Genomic DNA, 20,300 nt, shown 5'->3' on the forward strand with positions numbered 1-20,300 from the left:
TGCACTTCTTCTGGGCTCAGCAGAAGCGCCAGGATCAGTGCTGAGCTCCAGCTGGAGCCTGGCGCTTCCGCTGAGCTCTGACAGCCCTGCATCTCCAGCCATCTCTCACTCAGGCTTGTGTGGTGCTGCCACCGGTTCAGCTCACTCCCCTCCCCTGCTACCACTTTTCTAGGATGGTCGTGTACCACCTGCCAGGTGCCAATGTACCACAGGTGGTACCCGTACCACGTTGAAAAGCCCTTACATAGAATATATATACCATAGATCCAAACACTGCCATCTACTGGCTGAATACTACTGTAGTTTTTGCACAAAAATACATTCCAACAACATATTCCAATATTTTCTTTTGGAGAAGCTAAGACCATTCAACATTATGAAGGTGGATTCTTTATTAAGCATCAGAGAAAAGACATAGGACAGACATGACTTGTCTCAAGTACATGTTTTATTGCAGTTTTTAAAAACATTCATGAAAAACAAGGTCAGATTTAAAAATAGTGAATCACTGAATAAATCTAAGATTTAACTTGGTCTAAAATTGAATAAACAGTTACAAGAACCAGACCTCAGTGAAGTCACCCAAGTTAGCTATCCCTGTTTCACAGAAAGGCATTAAAATTGTAGAAATTTCTCTTGAAACATGCTCTGAAAAAACATTAGTCAAGGTGCTTAGCAGCCAAGGAAACCAATCTCAAGCCAGATAATTCCAAACTCTGAAAACAGTACAAAATATATAATACGCAGCCAGAAACAAACAAAGGGGGAAACATCCCAACCCAACACTTTTAAAGGCCAGGGCCAGGGTATATCAAAAATTCTCCATTGCAAATTCCATGATCCATGTTCACAAACATCACATGTTTTATGAACTCTCTAACTCATTTCAGTGCTGTGTGACCAAGAGAATTGCCTGATGGATTGGGGAGCAATCCAGCATTCTGCATTGAAGCTGCATACTTGGCTAAGGGTCAGGATCCAGTCTAAATGCTTTCCTTCTTGCAACAGACATTTTTAAGTGAAAAGCCAGCCTTTCCAAGCTTAGGTCACTTTTAATTTTGCTTATAGTATCCCTACATTCTCCCTGAATGCTGGCTGCACTTACTAGCTGTATTTAATTAGAGTTATAGTCCTAAACATTGGGAGGGAACCATTTGGAGAATGGTAGATAAAATCCAGAACCAATTCAGTCTGGTTATCAGTGTAGGAACAGACATGTAGTAGTCCCATGTTTCTTCCAGTGTTTCTGGCCCTGCATCATGGTAACAGCTGGGCTTCAGTGATATTTTTAAAAAGTGTTACTGGTCCATCGTTAGAAATGATTACTACAAAACATTGCCCAAGATTTTTGGATATCCATTAAAAGTTGTGCCATTCTTTTCTTTACAAGACATGGAGATATTAAACTGCATATCCAACTTTGAAATACCTAAAGTTGAACTAGGATTTAACATTCTGGGGTGTGAGCGCTTTATCCTCTGAGGATGCATTCTTATATGGTACAGCCAGTGAAAAGAAACTGAAACAGCAATTTTGGCTCAGCAAAGCTGCAAGTGAGACTGTCACAAACAAGCAGTACTTGCAAAAAATAAAGGATGGAACATTTCCCAAGGCTGTTCTATGAATATCTTAATAGAATGTACTAAATGCAAATATAAATGGCAAACAGAATAATGAGCATCCAAATTTGCAGATATGCTTCATATAAAGCCAATCAGCTTTGCTCAAATTAATCTGCAGATGCTACTTTCTACAGTATTCTGATCTCCAGTTCCCGTAAGAAAACATAAGGGGGAATCAATTACAGAGACTGAGGCCCAGACAGTCGCATATACTGGACATTTGCTGGGACACCTAAGAATGGTACAGAGTCTTTATTAACCAGCTGCAACACAGGACTTTGGCCAATAGAAATTAACATCATGAACTGGTTTCAGTTTCAATGGCTACCACAGCCAGCCAGAGCTGAAAAGATGCATTAATGTCCACATTGGGCATCTATTGGCTTCACTTCCATATTTTCAGTCGGGGTCACCAACTATTTTGTGACTATTTCCAACAAAGTATCATGATTGTCCTCGAACCGCACTTCAACAGCTCAGCAATCCACATGTCACATATGGTTATTTCCATACACAGCCCATGCAAATGAAACCATTACCTTTTACTCTGAGGCAAAAAATATCAAGTCCCATGTCTTGTTGTTCCAGGCTTAAATAGAGACAGTACAGGAGAAAGTAGAGAGACAGTCCCTTTGCCTTCATTGGCCTGCCAGCTGGAATACTGACAAAAATGAAGGATCTCTGTCATGCAGGAAAAGGCTAACTTTTATGCCCCAAAGAAGTGCAGCTGATGTGACTTCTCCATACAAATTCCTCCAGACTAGTCTTCTACATGGACTCAATTTTTAAATCATAACTTACATCATTAGAGCTTGGTGGACAATGTACGGAAGATTCTACAGAAGGAACTTCATTATCAGTCCTGACGGTGTTTGGGTCGATCAATATAGCCTAGAAAACAAACCACATTAGACTTGTCTCCCATCCCAGCTTTTTTCACATTCATTTGAGGAATTGATTCTGCTTCCCACAAACAACAAAACTCAACCAATTGGATCATTTTTTAAAAAAAATATTTCCATTTTCTGACCTCATTCCCTCTCAGATTAATTCTGTTTAATCCACATTCATCTGTCCATCCAAGCTACAATATGCCATTTTTTTTCATCAAACCCTGACACACAATGACTGACACATTTTAATCAGAATCGAAAACAATAACAACCATCTAACTCTGATTCACAGATGTAGCAGCAAATATAATTTGGGTAGTAAATCTCACCTCATTGGAGTCAGAACGGGTTGCCCGGCACCAAAAATATGCAGTTGCTGATGCAATGCAGAATTCCACAATGGTGAATGTCAACAGCACAATGGCGATCCTATTGCCTGTCTTTTCCCAAAAGGAAACATAATGATACAAGCCAATTAATAAATGGCAATCTATCCATTTACTTCTCTAGACTTAGGGGCTGCCTTAGTCCATATAATTGCTTTGTTCTGTTCTCAGGATCCTGTCTCAGATCTTGGGGCTCTAGTACTCTTGCAGACATCACCTTTTGGATCTGCAGCATCTTCATTTCTAAAAATGTTTCTGTATCTCAAATGGTCCTGTAAGCTATTCTTAGAAAATAGTGATGAACAGCAGCAGCAGTCCAGAGACAGCTGAGCTGCTTAAAAGGGGGCAAAAGCGATTGGGGGAAAGAAGGCAAAAGTAATTGGGGGTGAAGAGAAGTCCTGTAGAAAGAGGGTTGGGAGAGAATGGCAGGACACATTTGGATAAAAGAACCGGGAAATTTTCCTCTCTGTCCTTCAACCCTTTGCAAATGTCCACTTCAGAATTAAAAGGTTCAGGACTCCTTCTCTATTCTTGGTGAACAAAAGCCTTTTCAAACTGAACATATTTGAATATTCAACATTTAAACTGTGGTTCAATTTTTTCTTTCTTTCAAGAGTCAGAGGGGGTCAGATCCATTCTCATCTCCATTGTGATTAAATTATCAGGCAATCCTAAGGACAGCAATTCACACCACAGAGCCAATCCAGAAGCAGAAACAGGTGCCATGCTAAGGAAATCGTGTCTAACAGTACAGCCTAAAACTACAGAAGGGTGGCACTGAAACCTGGCTAACCGTAGCTTGAACCAAGTTACCAGTTTGGATTCAAGTGTCTTCATCTGGGTTTCAGGTGTGCTGGATATACATGATTGAGTGCCCACATGAAATATTCTTTAGCTGTATGCATTCTTTTACTTTGAAAGTGGATGCTTTCCTTCTCAGATGTACAATAACTAGACCATCAACCCTTCTAATTCCTTTGCTAGTGTCTGGCAGTATTACACTATGTCTGAACCGTTGACACTTACCATCACTAGTGAATACTCATAATTATCATCTGAATGAAATGGCCCATTTATGCTCAGATCTACAATAAAGGCCAATATTCCAAGCAACGCAAAAATGGCACTGATGATATTCATGGCTTGTGAGCCTTTTACCTAAAAGGCACAAACATTGAATGTTAGGTCATTACAGCAAGAACATTTGTTACTGCATTGAGAATTTAGGACAGCCTTACTCAGTCAGGTGTCATCCAGATGGGTTGGGACTACAGCTTTGAGGAAGAAGTTCCCCTAGTGACTTAAAGCATCTTCTTGCATCATCAATCATTGTGTTGCTGATTATATTCAGGGCCATAATAATGACTGGTGATTCTAGATGTTCAAAGTACTAGAGGGACAAATCCTTCAAAATCTCCAGAGCAAATAGCTGGGAACTTGGGAATTGTAATCCAACATGCTGGAAGAGAACAAGGATAGTAAAAGAAGCACTGATGATGTTACCTAGTTTGGATAATGAAATGTCTGCAAGAAAACAACCAAGCTCAGAGAGCACCAAAGACCCTTCACAGTGAAGGTTGGTTCAGAATATTAATACATGGGAAGAACTACTTCAACTCTAGTTCTGCTTCTCGTATCTTTGAAAATTCAATCTTTTCATAGAAAATCAGGAAGTTTCAAGTAGTTGCCTCCTACAGACATTGATTAGACTGGAGACAGACATGTTTTAGACAGTTGAAGGTGATGACAGAGATATCGTTTTTCAGTGTCACACGCTCTAATCTCTTCGACCCTACTTTCACCTTTGTCTGAAATAGGTACAATACTCCCCAGACAATCCACACACTGAGCTGCAAAAGCAGCAGTACAGTCAACTGGCATATAGTGAAGAATGCTGCCGTCAGTTACTCAAAAAGCAAGCTCAGCTTCCAAAGTTTGAGGAGTTCACCAAGAAGGATGAACCAGTGAGTACTGTCAGTCTGAATCTCTTCCCTTTTGGATGTAACTTCCTTTGTGATAACATTAGTCCAAAATCTCCTTACAAATGTTTTCTGCTTCTTTCCAGAAATACAACCACTAAGAAAAACTAGAGCCTCTCTCTATCTCTTCCCCATATAGAGGATTACTCAGAGGTAAGCCCTACTGAGTTCTGTGTGGATAAATGCAGAGGCAAAGAGCTGCTGCATAGGGGCTACAGACAACAGAATAACGGATAGGACCTTGGAGGTCTTCTAGTCCAACCCCCTGCTCATGCAGGAGACCCTGTATCATTTCAGACAAAGGGTTGTCCAATCTCTTCTTAAAAACCTCCAGTGATGGAACACCCATCTGAACGCAAAATCTAAAATACAGTTTAATGCTCTGGGCAGAACAAGTTACGAGTACTTTGGGGAACCATGCTTCTGATTCTAATAGCTGGTGTTACAGTATATGAAACATTATACTAAAGACAGTTAAAATCCTCCAAAAGTGGAGAAAGAAATCTCTCCTAGAAGTGTAGTGGGTTTTTAATAGGACAAATGAACAATGCCTATGTACTCTAATGACACTACCACCCCTGCCTCACTACCCAAATATTCTCCTCTAAGAGGCTCACATGCATTTAATGGCTTCTAAACCTTCTTAAAGCAGTCACACGTGCTCCTGGGAGGCAATCAGCAACATTTGCAGCAACCCCAGTGATTTCACAAAAGAATAACAAGCGTGCAGGGAGATCATCACACAAATCCCAGACTTATGTACTTGTGTCCCCATGTCCAGCAGAAGTAAGCTGTGGCATCTATGTGATGAAGTGGCCACACCTTTGCTCCCTTCCCCCCCCATGGATGCAAATGCAGTTGTTTTGCTGAGATCTTTTCTAGTATTTAAAGCCTTAAATTGCAGGTCGTAGTAAAGAAAACAACGTGAGGCAGACTCACTGCACATTCAGTAGGACTCTTCTCAGCACCAATTGAGAGACATCCAGAAACAATGAACTGCGTGGAAAGAAGGAAAGTCGTAAACATTTGCACTGCAATGAAGAGAACATCCCTTCCAACCTTCACTAGACAATCCCACGGTGGTAGAAATGAAGAGGAAGATTGGTACCGTAAAATGCTTTGTCAAGAAAGAAAAGCTGTCTGTAAACTAAGCAGTGGGATATAACCCAATATCTATCCTGGAGGTCAAACATTTAATCAAGGATGGGAGACAGGAGTCCCTTCTGCTAATAATACATCTGAATCCACAGTAAAAAGCACTCAGTTTCAATCTGACACAACAGGGAGGAAAAGACAAGAGACAAAAAAAGAAAAGAAAATAATAGATCCCATAAAAACAGAGAGAGGGGGTATATCAGTAAGAATAGGAGTGGGGAGAACGTTTCACTTTTAGCTCCGTTATTTACCGTATCTATTTAAGAAATTTTATATGGCTGCCCAACTTACTCTCAGTGACTCAGGGCTGTTTATCAAGGTATTTGCTTATACACTTTCTATCAATACACAGATCTCTATGAAAAAATATTGAGAAGTCTATCTTTTCAGGCAAATCAGTCTTACATCCATCTATATCATCTGTCTGTCTGTCTGTGCCTTCAAATTATGGATTCTTTGCTTTGGATCCATAGAACAGTACAGTCTGTGCTCAATTATGATTCATTTTAGGGCTGAGATGAAAGTATTTGCCATATTTTTGTATTTCGTATTAAAAAGCCTCCCTTGTCCTCATTTGCCAACATTACACTTTAGCCCTGCTGGCTGTGCTAGTAAATCTGTTAGTTTTTATCAACATCATGAAGACAAAAATATACTCAACATAAGCACATAGAGCCTCACCGCAAAAATTCAATGGCACTGAGCAAATGGGGACATGGCTAGTGAGGACAAAAATGTGATTGTTCAGTGAGACCAATCTTTTTATCAATAATAATTTGTGTTGATTTATAGAGAATATTCATTGCAGCCCTAGTCAGATAATGAAAATAAATGAATTTTGGGAAGTGATTTTGCTAATGTAGTTTTGGGTAATTCTCTGTATGAGGCTTAAATAGTCTTTGAGTTCTTCCCTTGCTACTTTTCATAAATACACACTTGTGATTATCAGATTCAGAGTCAGCCCCTAGTCAGTTAATAACCATTATAGCCATTTTAATTTCCACTGCAGCACTGTAGCAGTGACCGAGGAGGGGTTCCAAGATAGGGCATTTGGTACAGGCAGCATCAAACCTGGCACCAGCATTATTGTTAGCTGCTGGAAAACAGGAGAGAGTCAGTTTTGATTTCAGACTTAGGTCACATGCTAATTTAAGCAAACCTCCTCTTAAGCCTCATATAGGAATGTATACAACAATACAGAAGAATGTTGGAAGGATAGTAATGAAAAGTGAGGCAGGGTGATCAGACTGATAACTGGTCTGAGAAACATGGAGAAATGAAGTTGTGCAAACAGAGACAACTACATGAACACATGTATAAGAATATGGACACCTATGCAGGAAATTGATGGTGAAACTGTTCAGATGACAGTCACAGAACTGAACAGGAGTCAGACTTAGCATTGACAGTACCTCACACTGCTGCTTCACACACAAACAGAATTTGCTGGATGCAGTTCTCCTAAAGCTAGCAAAGAAACATCTGGGTTTATGTATAATCTGTTAGAGATTGTATTTTCCAGGTTTGTCTTATTATATGCAAAGTGCCTTTGCTGTTAAGCATGAAGGTATGAACACATAGCCTACATTATAAAAACAAAGTCTTAACCACAAAAAGTTTTGGACAAAACTTCCATGGTATACCTTCCTGCTCCCCACACAACACTATTCAATATTTATTAGATTATTTCTATATCTTTCTATTTGCAAGTGTGCATCCTTGTGCCCAGGTAGACTTTGCTGAGGTCTCTGGTCTTTTTTCTCTCTCTCTCTCTCTGATAATTATTCTTAGAGGATGCTCAAATTATCTGTTACATCATCTGACAGATCCTTTCTCAATTTTTTTTCACTCTCTCTCTGCATCCAATGCATCAGGATATATAGGAATGCAATTTATAGTACAGTATTTAATAAAACAGAACAAAGAATAGAACTTAATTTCTAGGATGAAAAGGCACAACAAGAATAAGGAAATAGTGAAACAATGTGTGTTTGTGTTTATTTGTGTGTGTTGCATCACAGGCCAGTTTCAAGTCAAATGCCAAATAAACATTTGTTAAGAGGACATTTTGCCACTTTCTAAATTGACTGGATTTTGTCCCCAAACGAAAGTCATTTTCTGAACAAAATAACTAGAAGGCCCTCATATGTGTTCATTAGCCCTGACCTTAAAGTTGTTTATTTCAAATTAAATTAAATCTATTGTATTTTAAGAATTAGATTTAGGTGGCACAAGAGTTGGTGGTAGTACATAGCCCCTGAATAGAGATTAAAGTACTTTGTATTCTACATGAGTGAAAAATACATAAATCAAATAATCCAAATGAGAGAACAGCATGTTGAAACTTTTCCAGGATAGTTGTATGCTGACATCCCATTCACTGTAGAGAAGATTGGCACACCATTTTGCCCCAAAATTGCAGTAACAGAACCAAAAGGCTGTGCTAGAGTTATGTCTGAGCTGCAAACATTTAGACAAGTAGGTGCAGTAGAGAGCTAGCAGTTTCTATATCTTTCTGCTGTGTCCAATAATCACCTGGTTGACATTAAAATGAAGAAATGTCCCATTCACCACAAAAATATGAATTATCAAGGACATTATTTTCTCATCTGAAAAATACTCTATGAATAAAGAAAAAGGATGGTTCTGAATTGTGCTTTGGAAAAATTACTGAGGACACCTTGGACCACAAGAAGAGGATACAAACCATTCAGTATTAGATGAAGTTAAAGTAGACTGCCCGCTGGAAGCATTAAAAATGAAGCTAAAACTTAGCTATGTTGGATATCTTATCCAAAGGTCACTGAAGAAGACCCCCATGTTTAGAACAAGCTGACTGACCAAAGACAAGATGGTTGGATATCCTCTCAGATGATGGAAGTAAGAGATTACAAGAACTTAAAGAAACAACTATTAACAGACAACTGTGGCAACATGCTGCTTATCGGGTCAACAACAGTCAATGTGACTGAATGAGGAAACAGCAACAGTGACTATTCAGATCCAGGCAACCCAGAGATGGTAGCTCTAAATTACAGTTATTTATTTCTTAGATTTATACTCCAGCTCTTCTCTAAGAGCTCAAGGCATCTTACAGAGGGATTTCCCTTTATGTTATGCCCACATCAGCAATCCTGTGAGGTGGATTGGGTCAAGGACTGACTGACCCAAAATCATCCAGTGTGGACCCAGAAACATTTCTCGTATTAATGAAGTTCCATTCATACTGCACATCGATTGGCACCATTTGCAGTCCATATGTGACCAAAGTGTTCCCCACACATTCTTGAGGCATCAGAAAACTATACTGGCTTCAAATTTGTTCTCTCCATTACTCACCCCTATCCTGCCTCTATTGCTTCTGGTTCAGTAATAATAATAATAATAATAATAATAATAATAATAATAATAATAATAATAATAATAATAATAATAATAATAATAATAATAAAGTTGGAAGGGACCTTGGAGGTCATCTAGTCCAACCCCCTGCTCAGGCAGGAAACCCTATACCATTTCAGGCAAATGGCTGTCCAGTCTCTTCTTAAAAACCTCCAGTGTTGGAGCATTCACCACCTCTGGAGACAGGTTGTTCCACTGGTTAATTGTTCTAACTGTGTGCTGCCATCACCTATTTCCTCCTCAAAAATGGGTGAGAAAGGATTTCCACACTCTGAACATTTTATGAGAATAAAGGAGAGGACATTATCTGAACAAAAGGTAGCTAAAGATGACTTATAGCTGTCATTCCGAACTGCTTATAAGGCAAAGGGAACACAGAAGAAATAACAAATTGCCAAGGTGTGTTTGCATCCAGATTTGCCAGAAGTGCTCTTGATAAAAATAGGGGGATGATTAAATAATTAGATCTATGGGTTTAGCCAACCTCCTGTCTTCCCCTTTCAGATCTCCCAAACTGGGAGTCATCTGCCTTTGATCCCACAGAACACTGTGCCATAGGATCAGAGAGCCAGGTCTTTGGAAGAGCCGCCTTCCCTCTTGTTACTTCTTTCAGCCTTGGCATCAGCTACCTGTAGAGAGCCAGGACAACCAGAGCTCTTTAAACTTGCTAAAACTGCTACACTAAGCCCAAGAGCAATGTTTGGCAGGTTTGCAGAAGAGTTGTCTGATGCAGCTAGAGTCTCCTTCCCTTTTCATAGCACATCCCTCCTTCCATGGTGAGTTGGATGGATCCAGGGCTTTTTTTCTCATAGAACGCTCAGAACGGTGTTCCAGCACCTTTTTTGGATGGAACCTTGTAGCGTAGGCAAGGCGGGTTGTATGACATGTGTGAGTTCCGGCACCTTTTTCTTTTACAAAAAAAGCGCTGGAGGGATCATTCTGTCAAAGCCAGATCTCCGAGACCAGAAATGACTCAGAGATCAGGTGAGTACAGGTGTGAGGCAAATTTGCAAGATCTGGACTCTCCCATTGCCCCCAACAGAATAATCCTGGGAAATAGTGTCCAGTCATACCAACCCCACACTTCAGCTAGTGCAGGGGTAGGCAACCTCGGCTCTTTTATGACTTGTGGACTTCAACTCCCAGAATTCCTGAGTCAGCATATGCTGACTCAGGAATTCTGGGAGTTGAAGTCCATGAGTCATAAAAGAGCCGAGGTTGCCTACCCCTGAGCTAGTGAATGAGTGCTGGGCTGATTCCAGTCCCTGCCCACTGTAGAAGAATGGGTGTTTAAAGTTTCGAATCTTGCAGAAATGTCTAAGATTTCTGCTTATCTGAAGGATCATTCACAGGAAAGATATATTTCAGTTTGGAGGAGATGGATAAATTATATTCAAAACAAATATGGGACTAAAAAGTACCATTTAGCTTATGAGTAGATTTTAGTGGGATATTGTTATTGGTACGTTGTTGGTAGTTATGTTAAAAGAGAGTTAAAGCGCATTATGAATTTGGTTAATTGTATATTATGCATAATTTTTATTTAGAATATGATTATTGTAACTATAATTCTGTATTTAGCTCTGGGAAGTGGGGGGGGAAGTGGGTGGGTTTGGGGTGGGAGGGATTGGGGATATATTGTAAAATTTTGTTTTTGTAAAACTCTTTAATAAAAAATAAAAAATAAAAGATTCCAGTCCCTGAAGTCCACACACACGGCACCAACTGTTTGATGAAGCATACTGATTGTGCTCACAGGAAAATTGCCACAAATTGCCACAAAATAAGAGCCTTGGTGGAGCAGTGGGCTGATGCCTCCTTAAGTAACACCAGCTGCCTGCAATTAGTGCAGGTTCGCGTCCCACCAGGCTTAAGGTTGACTCAGCCTTCCATCCTTCCGAGGTAGGTAAAATGAGGACCCAGATTGTTGGGGGCAATTAAGCTGACTTTGTAATAATGCCGCTTGGGGTGTGTGTGAAAGCCCTAATAAGCAGGCATATACATAGAATGAAGGCTACTGCTAAGCTTGTAAGCTGCCCTGAGTCTTTGGAGAAGGGCGGGATATAAATGAAATTAAAATAAATAAATTAAAAAATTTAAGAGGAAAATTACATTGATATTCATATTCATATTAATATCTCATCCCTCACTTCACTCTGAATTTAAATAAAATGAATTTCAATACATTCCCCCAAACTTTTTGAGTGCATATTTTTCAGGTGAACTGAAAAAAAAACCCAACCCCTGAGGGTTTGCCCTCGGAAGCTATAGAAAGTGGTGTGGGGGGGGGGGTTCTGAGTTTTAAAAAACGTTAACAAAGTGCTGAAATCTCAGCAAGGTTTTTCAACTGCTGTTCTTCTGCTGTGTGAAAAGGCAGCAGTTTCGCAATTTGTGGGCCCTTTTCCCAACAGCAGGGATGATGGTTGACGGTTGCTATGGTGGCTGGGTTAGAGAAGCTGAAGAGCAATCAATACTGCTTAGAGACAGGAAGAGGATGCTGTACTGCTATGGAAAGGGAGGTAGGAGAAATTGCAGTGGGTGGTTTGACCCCAGAAGATGGAAGATATGAGAATACTTGCCAATAGGAAAACAGACTGCCTACAAGGGTTGCAAAGCTTCAGTGATTCCAAGGAAAACACCAGCCTTGTTGCTATCACCAATAAAATGGGGCAGGATTATTTGGCTCCCAAAATAGATGATGGTGAGAGCATTGGTGATGATTTGTTAGGTCTGCCCACTCCAAAAGATAGTATAGATACACAACTGATCCCTAAATGACACAAATGTACATGTGTGGAAGAATATTTTAGGTGACAACCTTCTGGGAGGGGAAATAAGCTGTCCTCAAAAAAAAAAAGAATTGTAATTTTGCAATTTGTGACCTGCCTCTTTGCATCTTCCCAGTTTAAAAAGCATATTAACAAACTGGAGCAAATGGAGAGAAGAGCAACCAAGATTGTGAAAGGATTGGAAATCAAGCCCAAGAGGAGTGATTCTAGGAATATTTACCCTGAGAAGGGACATGATTGCTATCTTCAAATATTTGGTGAAATATAGATAGCATTGTAGAGGATTTATTTCTAATTGTTCAGGAGGAAAAGACTAGAATCAATGGGATGAAACTTCCAGGATTTAGAGACAGATTAGATATCCCAAAGAATTTCCTGACAGTAAAAACTGTCAATCAGTGGGACTGAATTCTTCCCCCTCACTGCAGGTTTTCTATTAGAGCAGGGGTGTCAAACTCAATTTCATTGAGGGCCGCATCAGCATTGCGGTTGCCCTCAGGGGGCTGGGTGGGTGTGGCCTGGGTGGGTGTGGCTAAAATGCGTATGGCCTACTGGGTGGGTGTGGCCAGCTCTACATCGTTCACATCAAGGGTGCCTATGGGGGCCTGGGCAGGAGTGGGACAGATCTGAGGGTCTCTGGCAGAAGGAGGGTCTCTGGGCCAGGGCCAAGGCAGTGGGGGCCGTTCCCTCACTGTTTCCAGGATGGCTTCGCGGGCCACATGAAACCACTTCGCGGGCCGGATCCGGTCCCCGGGCCTTGTGTTTGACATGTCTGAATTAGAGGCTGGATAGTCATCTATTAAGGGTGAATTCTGCAATATGCAGGGAAAGGGGGTTGACTTGATGTCAGGCTGCTTCCAACTCTGTGATTCTTTCATACATGCAGCATATTGAAGTTGCATTTTAAAGCAAATGATAAGCATGTAGTAGAAGAAAAACAGGATATATGTTTCTTTGGCATGAAACTGAATCCACATCCTTATGCTATAAAATCTCAGAACAATGGTGATTATATTTAGAATTTATACTCCTTTCCTTTTTTTAGGAGAATAATATTTCCTCCTCAAACTAATGATGCTTTTAACAAAATGGAAAAAAGACATTTGGGCAAAAGTGAAAGTACTTCAGTTTAGCAAGAGAGGTGATAGGGATATAACAAAAAAAAATTACAAACTAAAAATGTGGACGCTTCAAAACGAAGGAAAGAAGGAAGGACACACAACTTCACAGCATATTTTTTTGAACAGACAGGACAGTTTTCAGCAAGAACTAATGATGATTTATGACAGATCAGACCCTTTTGAAGAAATCAGGCAGGCACCTGAAGCTTTGTTCCACAACATTGACAGAAATCTCAGCCAGTGCTGGTTGAGATGGGAGGAAGCATCACAGAATTCATTGAGAAGGAAATGTACAGGTAATCCTTGACTTACGAGCCCTTGAGTTGCTATGTAAGACATTTGTTAATTGAGTGTTGCCCCATTTTAAGACCTTCTTTGCCTCAGTTGTTAAGTGAATCACTGCAACTGATAAGTTAGTAATTCAGTTGTTAAGTGAATCTGGCTTCCCCATTGACTTTGCTTATGAGAAGGTCACAAAAGCTGATCACATGGCCCTGGGATACAGCAACCGTCATAAATATGAACCAAGCATTTGAATTTTGATCACATGATCATGGGGATACTGCAAACGTTGTAACTGTAAAAAAAACAGTCATAAGTCATTTTTTTCAGTGCCATTGTAACTTTGAACAGTCACCAAATGAACTGTTGTAAGTCGAGGAGTACCTGTTTAGTTAATCATATAATCCAGGAACTATTTCCTTCAGTGGCTGATGTCTTGTCTGTTTCTCACCCGGACCTCCCACTACCCTTCCTCCCTTCTTCATATAATCTCTCTGTCTCCTCCCCACCCACTCTTCCACCTCTCCCCACCTATCTGGAGGGAAAGGGATTTTCTCTGGTCTGTGATACTCACGGAAGCTCCTCCCAAGAAGGGAATCTCTCCAGATATAAAGAATGAGGTATATACACTGGACAGGGTGCTGAGAATGATCCCAAAGCTAATGTGTATGAAGCCAGTCATGATCTGGATGGTCTGTGGGAACAATCAGGGGAATAATACTTGACACTTGATGGATTAAATTCACACATGCACGCATGCATGCACGCACACACACACACACAAACACACACACACTGACTTCAAAGGGTTGGCACCGAGGATTTTCTGTCCCATATGGCTACCACCTATTTATGTGTAGGAGATCACCTCCCCAACTCATCACGGCCAACTCACCACAGCCAACTCACCACAGCCAATTCACCACAGCCGACTCACCATGGCCAAATCACCACGGGACAATTTGCCATAGCCAATTTGCCATGGGACGCTATGGGACAAGAGTTATCTTAATATTGAAGAAATAGTGGAATAGAATCATTAAAGGAAGCCAAAGGAGGGACAAAATGAAATGCGAATGACAAAAATTAAAATATTTTAAAAATTATTTTAAATAATTAAATTGAATTGTTGAACTGTCCCGCAATGAGTTGTCCTTTGGCAAACTGGCTGTGGTGATTTGGCCACGTCACGTTGGCCATGGCAAGTTGTCCGATTCCACCCTTCATCTCCCACCCAGTTTAGCCAAAGGTTTGGGAAGTTACCCTGGAGCCTCTTTCCACTAAACAGGCCCTTCTCTCTCCTCACTGCTGCCCTCAAGTTTAGGTTGCAGATTATCAGCTTCTAAGAGCTCCTAAAGATTAGTGAGAATAATTTAAGACTGCTAGTGAAAAGAAATCTGGGGTTTATAAACCTGTATAATTAACTATTCATTTTGGCAGCAACTAGTAGATATCCCCTCCAAAGTTAGCCCCGGGCCTATTGACCTCCTGCAAATCTCTTAAAATGAGTTTTCTTTCAGCAGGCCTGGGGATACCTTCATAACAGGGACCCAACAAGTTGGCTGTACTATGTGTGAGATTCTAATGCATTCTCCCAAGACCTGTGGTTAATGACCTGCACGGTCCTCATTTAATGATAGCAATTGGATTGCTGGAATTGCCATTGGTAAGTGACATGGTCATGTGACATTGCACTTCATGCCTGAATCGCTTAGTGATAGCAATTCTGGTCCCTAATGCCATTATAAGCTGAGGATTGCCTGTATATAAATTTGAAAAACTAAATAAATAATAAAATCCAGGTGACTCTGTGTCTGAGGTTTGGGAAGGCTCATTAGCCCAAAAGAGTCTGTAGAATGAACTGAACTACTTCTAAGGCTCTTGGTGCTCTGATCTCCTCATTATATGGTCCTTTGCTCAAACGGGGTCAGCCAGAGGTCATAGAACGGTTTTACATTAGGTGTGCCTAACTGGTTATATTGGAGTCACCTAGTCTGTATGAAAGGAGGAATTTATGGGAGCATTCTGGTGTTCCTATCTGTTTGGGACCAGTCTGTAGTTGCCTGATGGACCATCTTCAGATGTATCACAGTGCTGTGTAAAAGGATCTGAACTTTGATAAGTAAACATAGATCCTCTTCACACAGGGAACAGCTTAGGCCTTTTATTGGCTGCTTTGTTGCCTTAGGTCAACCAATCATACATAATGTGGCCCTTCCTGGCTTACAGCTTCGGTCTTCACTATTTCCTAAGCAGCCAAGCAAAGTAATTCTCTGTGGGGAAGAAGGTTGTCATAGAGAATATAAGGACTGTGTTAAAATCCAGCTTTTCATTCAACCCAGATTTCACAAATATAGTATTCATATTTTTAGGATATGGAGGATGGGAACAGATCCCCTGCATATAGTACACCTAAAAAAAATTATAGCCTTTCTACTTTGGTTGGTGGTTTAAATAGACCTCACAGGGGAGACATTGGGAATCATAACAGTGGGTGTTGAAGCTACTTGGAGCTTCCGAGAAGATGCCAGGAAAAGACTTTTCAGGAGCAGGTTTTTACTGCCAGCTGGCCTAGGTTGATTTGAGCACTCCTGTCTTTATTTTTGGCCTCTATTGACAATAATCAAAGGTCTAGAGTAGACAAATGTAGAAGAATAATACAACAAAACCTTGATTTACTATAATTGGGGAGAGAATATCTGGTATTCTCAAGTGTCTCTTAAAATCTAAGTATACCATTTGTGTCAATCTATGTTATTTTTATAACATCAATTTCATCACTCATAATATCCCAAAGATATTATCAAAGTTAAAGTTAATTGCCTTGATCAATTATTTTGGATGCAACAGTCTTGCCTATTATTTCAGGGGATAATTGGATGGAAATTTTATTAGTTGCATTCAAAGTCCATTACATAAATTGAAAAATTCTGGATTATTCAATTGGAGCAAGCTTCATTATAGTAAGTTATTTCTATTTGATTGTTACATTTTGCTTCTCTTTATGAAGGAATTCCTAATATATTGCCTTTGTCTCTAGAAGTGTCCTTCTGGATTCAAATATGGAATATGGGTGCTTAAAATTTCATTTCTCTTCTTTAAATTAAGCAGGGATTTGGTTTTTCTATTTTGTTTTGTTCTGTTGTGGTGTAATTTTTGTTTCTCTGTTTATTGTGGGTTTTTGTTAAAAAAAAGTCCATTGCTTTGTGGATGGATACATAAGGGGGAGGGGGAGGGGGAAGAAAGAAGGCAAATTTTTCAGAAGAGAGTCCAATGTTTGGGTAAAAGCTATATAGTTACTGCCGTGTTGCCAGTCAGGCCGACAACAGTGTTTGGGTGGATTAAATATGGGAAAATTTCTCATTATTCTCATGGTAACATGTGCAAAAGATACTGGATTGGAGTCAGCAAACACCAGACAATGACTCTGGTAGCTTTGGGATTGCTTGATTAATTTTTCTAAGTTAAGAGATACTGATGCATCAGATGAGGTTGGCAGCTGTCTAGGAGATCAAATGCCATTCAAAGCAAATCAGTCAGAACGTATCTAAAGTGGCAACATGCCATATTGATGTCTTTAGGCATTCCTTTGTCCAGGGCAAGCTGAAAGACAGTGAGCAATCAGAAAGACAAAGGCATGGAATTGCTCATACGTAGAGAGGGCCTGGAATGGCAACTGTGAGGGAGGACAAGCCATCTGCTCACATCTTCCCCACTAGGCCTGGTGCTTCTCCGTAAAATGATTATTGCTAAATGTGACAGTAGAATATAGTTTTGCCTAGGCAGATCTACCTTCTGCTTTGTGTGCGCATGGATCATTTTTTTTTAGGCAGAATATCCGGTTCAAAAACAGATAGAATCTGCCATCAACTAACAGGAAAAATGTTAGGATAACCCTGATCAAAGTTTCTGGATTTTCTTTTAAAAAAATAACATGATATTTATTGTCTCCTTTTGTTTTTTGTTAATTATATAATCTGCATCCCTTATTTCTTTTGGAAAATCATCTTCATTTTAACGCTTTGATGCACTGAAGCCAACTTCTGCAATTAGCTGGGAAGAAAAAGTGAATATATAGTTCCTTCCATCTGAGCACAGCTTGGAAAAACAGGGCGATGTGCTGTCACTGCTTTTTCCCAACCTGAGCCTTCCCCCCCCCCCTGTATTTGGATCCAGAACAATCTTACAGCCTATCTGATATTTCACAATCCCAGTCATCCCAGTTAGAGGTTCTATTGCTTTCAAAAAGGGACTTAGTGGTTGCGATCTGGGCAATCCCAACATTCTTAGAAAATCCCAATACCATACCTATTCTTAGAAAAAGCACCTTTATGTGCTTCTGTAGTAGCAAAAAAGCAGTGGCTCAGTTGCAGGATTTCCCTTTGTAATGTAGCCATTTATTTATTCAGAATTTCTGCATGGCTGATACCCTTTAGAGAGCGCATAGCGATTTCTGTACAAATACAAATGGAAATGGATTTATGCTTAAGCTCTGATCTTTAAATGTATTTTGTCTCCAGAAAAAGAAACCTCGACAGGGCTACTTGCGGTGTGCTCTTGAAGAACAGTTCTAAATGCTTTTATTTTCCCCCATTATTTATCACTGTGGGGGAGACATGGAAGAAAAAATGGAGGGTGGTGGCAAGGGAGGGTTAAGAGAAGGCTATTTTCCTCTGTCTGCAAAAAAAACATGGATATTTTGGCTTAATTTATACAAGCTATGGCAGATTTGCACAAACCATGTCTCTATGATTTGAAGATCAGGGTGTTTTTTTTAAATTAAAACTTAATAATTAAAAAACAAAAAAGTAGGCTGAGCACTGTCTGGAGACTATGGATTTAAAAGTAAAAACCATCCCTCTGGGCATATGTAATTAAAAATAGAGAGACTCTTGGATTAGTTTTCTGGGCAGTCCAGAACCTTGATCAACCTATTACTGGAAGTGTTCTCCTAATTAGGACCCATGTAGCCTAACTTTTCCATTAACAGAACACTTGTGGAAGCTTAAAAAGGCATAGAAATGATGGGCATTTTTAGGTAGCTGGGCTTAATATTTGGTATTCAGAGCTAAACCACCTCTGAACAAACAGGTTCCATTTATACACTACAGCAATTCTTAGCTTGAACAGGGTCTCTGTCGACAGCTTTCAACTGCATTTTAATATATTTTCTTCCTAGAATGACATTATCCACTTCTCCTATGTACTTAGGGCATTGACTTCAGTGTTTAATATTGGGCTGTTCGTTCTTCTGCTGCCCCAAGCCAGATACTGAAGATAGTGCCCAGTCTTCACAACAGAGAGCAATTCTGAAGTTGTGGGTCAGTCGGATCATTTCTTGCTCTCCTTCCTGGCACCAGACTTCATTCCTACTTCTGGGAATATTTAGTATTGGAATGCATACAAGTATACATCTGTTGGCAGAAGAGCTATTCTCAGGAAGGTGTTCTAGCCAAATGGCTCATTATTTTCCCTAAGTGGGGACGTGATTGATTTCCAGGCTTTTTACATTGATTTAGTTTAAAGCTTTTCTCCCATTCCACCTTTTCCCAGCTACACCCCTCATTTACACATATCCACATGCACCAGAGAATCATACTGCTTAGCCTAAATCAAGAGAGCCAGTACCATGCAGGAGAAACCCACCCCCAGCTCTTCTATCCACCCCCAACCTTGCCCAACCCAGCTCCCTGCCCAGAGGGGGTTCTCCCAAGCTTCTGTCACTCACCCCCAGCACTCGGTTCTTCCCTTTGGGAATAGTTTCCACTGTGTACATCACAGTCCTTCTGCCCAGCCGGAAGTTCCCCATTCCCTGCATGGGAGCCAGCTGGTGTGTGTGCTCCCAGGCCCTTGGGTCCCTAGCAACTGAACCTTCCACTGCATCAGCCAGACCGGCTGAACATGGATAACAGCTCTCTTAGCCCGGCTGCTCAGCTCCACCACACGCTGTATCCCAGAGAAAGGGGGAAAGTGGCCTTATTGGCTTCTGTCAGCAATGACGTCACAGGCAGTCAGAGATGCTGCAAGAGACTGAGGGGGTAGGGAGGGGAAGGTCTGGCTGGTAGGTAAAGCCGCCTTCTCCCTAGATTACCTTCTCAGCCAACAGAGAGGCACCCCTGAGTCATGTGATTTATGCAGAGTGGATTTCTCAGCAATTAGGGATTTGTGCTGTGAATAGCCATTCACAGAGGTGTCTCTTTCAGAGACAGAAGAGAAGGCAAATTATTTTTTAAAAGTGGCTGGGTACCGTCTTCTGTAGTCAGTAAAGAAAGGTTCCCTGAATCTTCTCCATGGTGGTGTTAATACCTCTGAAAATGCTGCTGATTGGTTTAGATTTCATGCACACATTTTCCCCTTTTGTCTTCCTGCACTCCCCATCCACTACATTTTATCAGCAGGTTACTGATGGACTAAAACCAGAGAGAGTCTGGTTCAAAGGCATCTTCTGTCATGGAACAAGACTTGTTTGCAATATTTCCAATTTGCTTTTTGGAAGATTTCACTGGCACCTTCAAACGTCTGAGCTTGTTTATCTTACTTTTGTGTTATTTGTAGAGATTGCTTTCTGCTGGACGTGTCCTAGAGCAATGGCCACAATGACTGGGCTTTTTATAAAATGAACAAATGGCGTCTCCTTGTTGATGATAAACTGAAAACCAGCTCACTTGACT

At 40.5% G+C, this 20,300-nt stretch overlaps 1 protein-coding gene across 1 annotated transcript; it reads right to left on the reverse strand.

The window, feature by feature from the left end:
* Nucleotides 1–438: 438 nt before the first annotated feature.
* LOC310635301 (membrane-spanning 4-domains subfamily A member 12-like) lies at nucleotides 439–19,447 on the reverse strand (the record flags this gene model as incomplete). The annotated part of the gene is made up of 6 exons (XM_083354093.1): nucleotides 439–2,513; nucleotides 2,845–2,955; nucleotides 3,928–4,059; nucleotides 5,820–5,876; nucleotides 14,204–14,323; nucleotides 19,358–19,447. The coding sequence occupies 6 exons, from the start codon at nucleotides 19,445–19,447 to the stop codon at nucleotides 2,391–2,393; spliced, it is 633 nt and encodes a 210-aa protein (XP_083210219.1). The 3' UTR covers nucleotides 439–2,390.
* Between the last annotated feature and the right edge of the window lie 853 nt (nucleotides 19,448–20,300).

Source organism: Vipera ursinii (assembly GCF_947247035.1).
Source record: "Vipera ursinii genome assembly, chromosome: 1".
NCBI lineage: Eukaryota > Metazoa > Chordata > Lepidosauria > Squamata > Viperidae > Vipera > Vipera ursinii.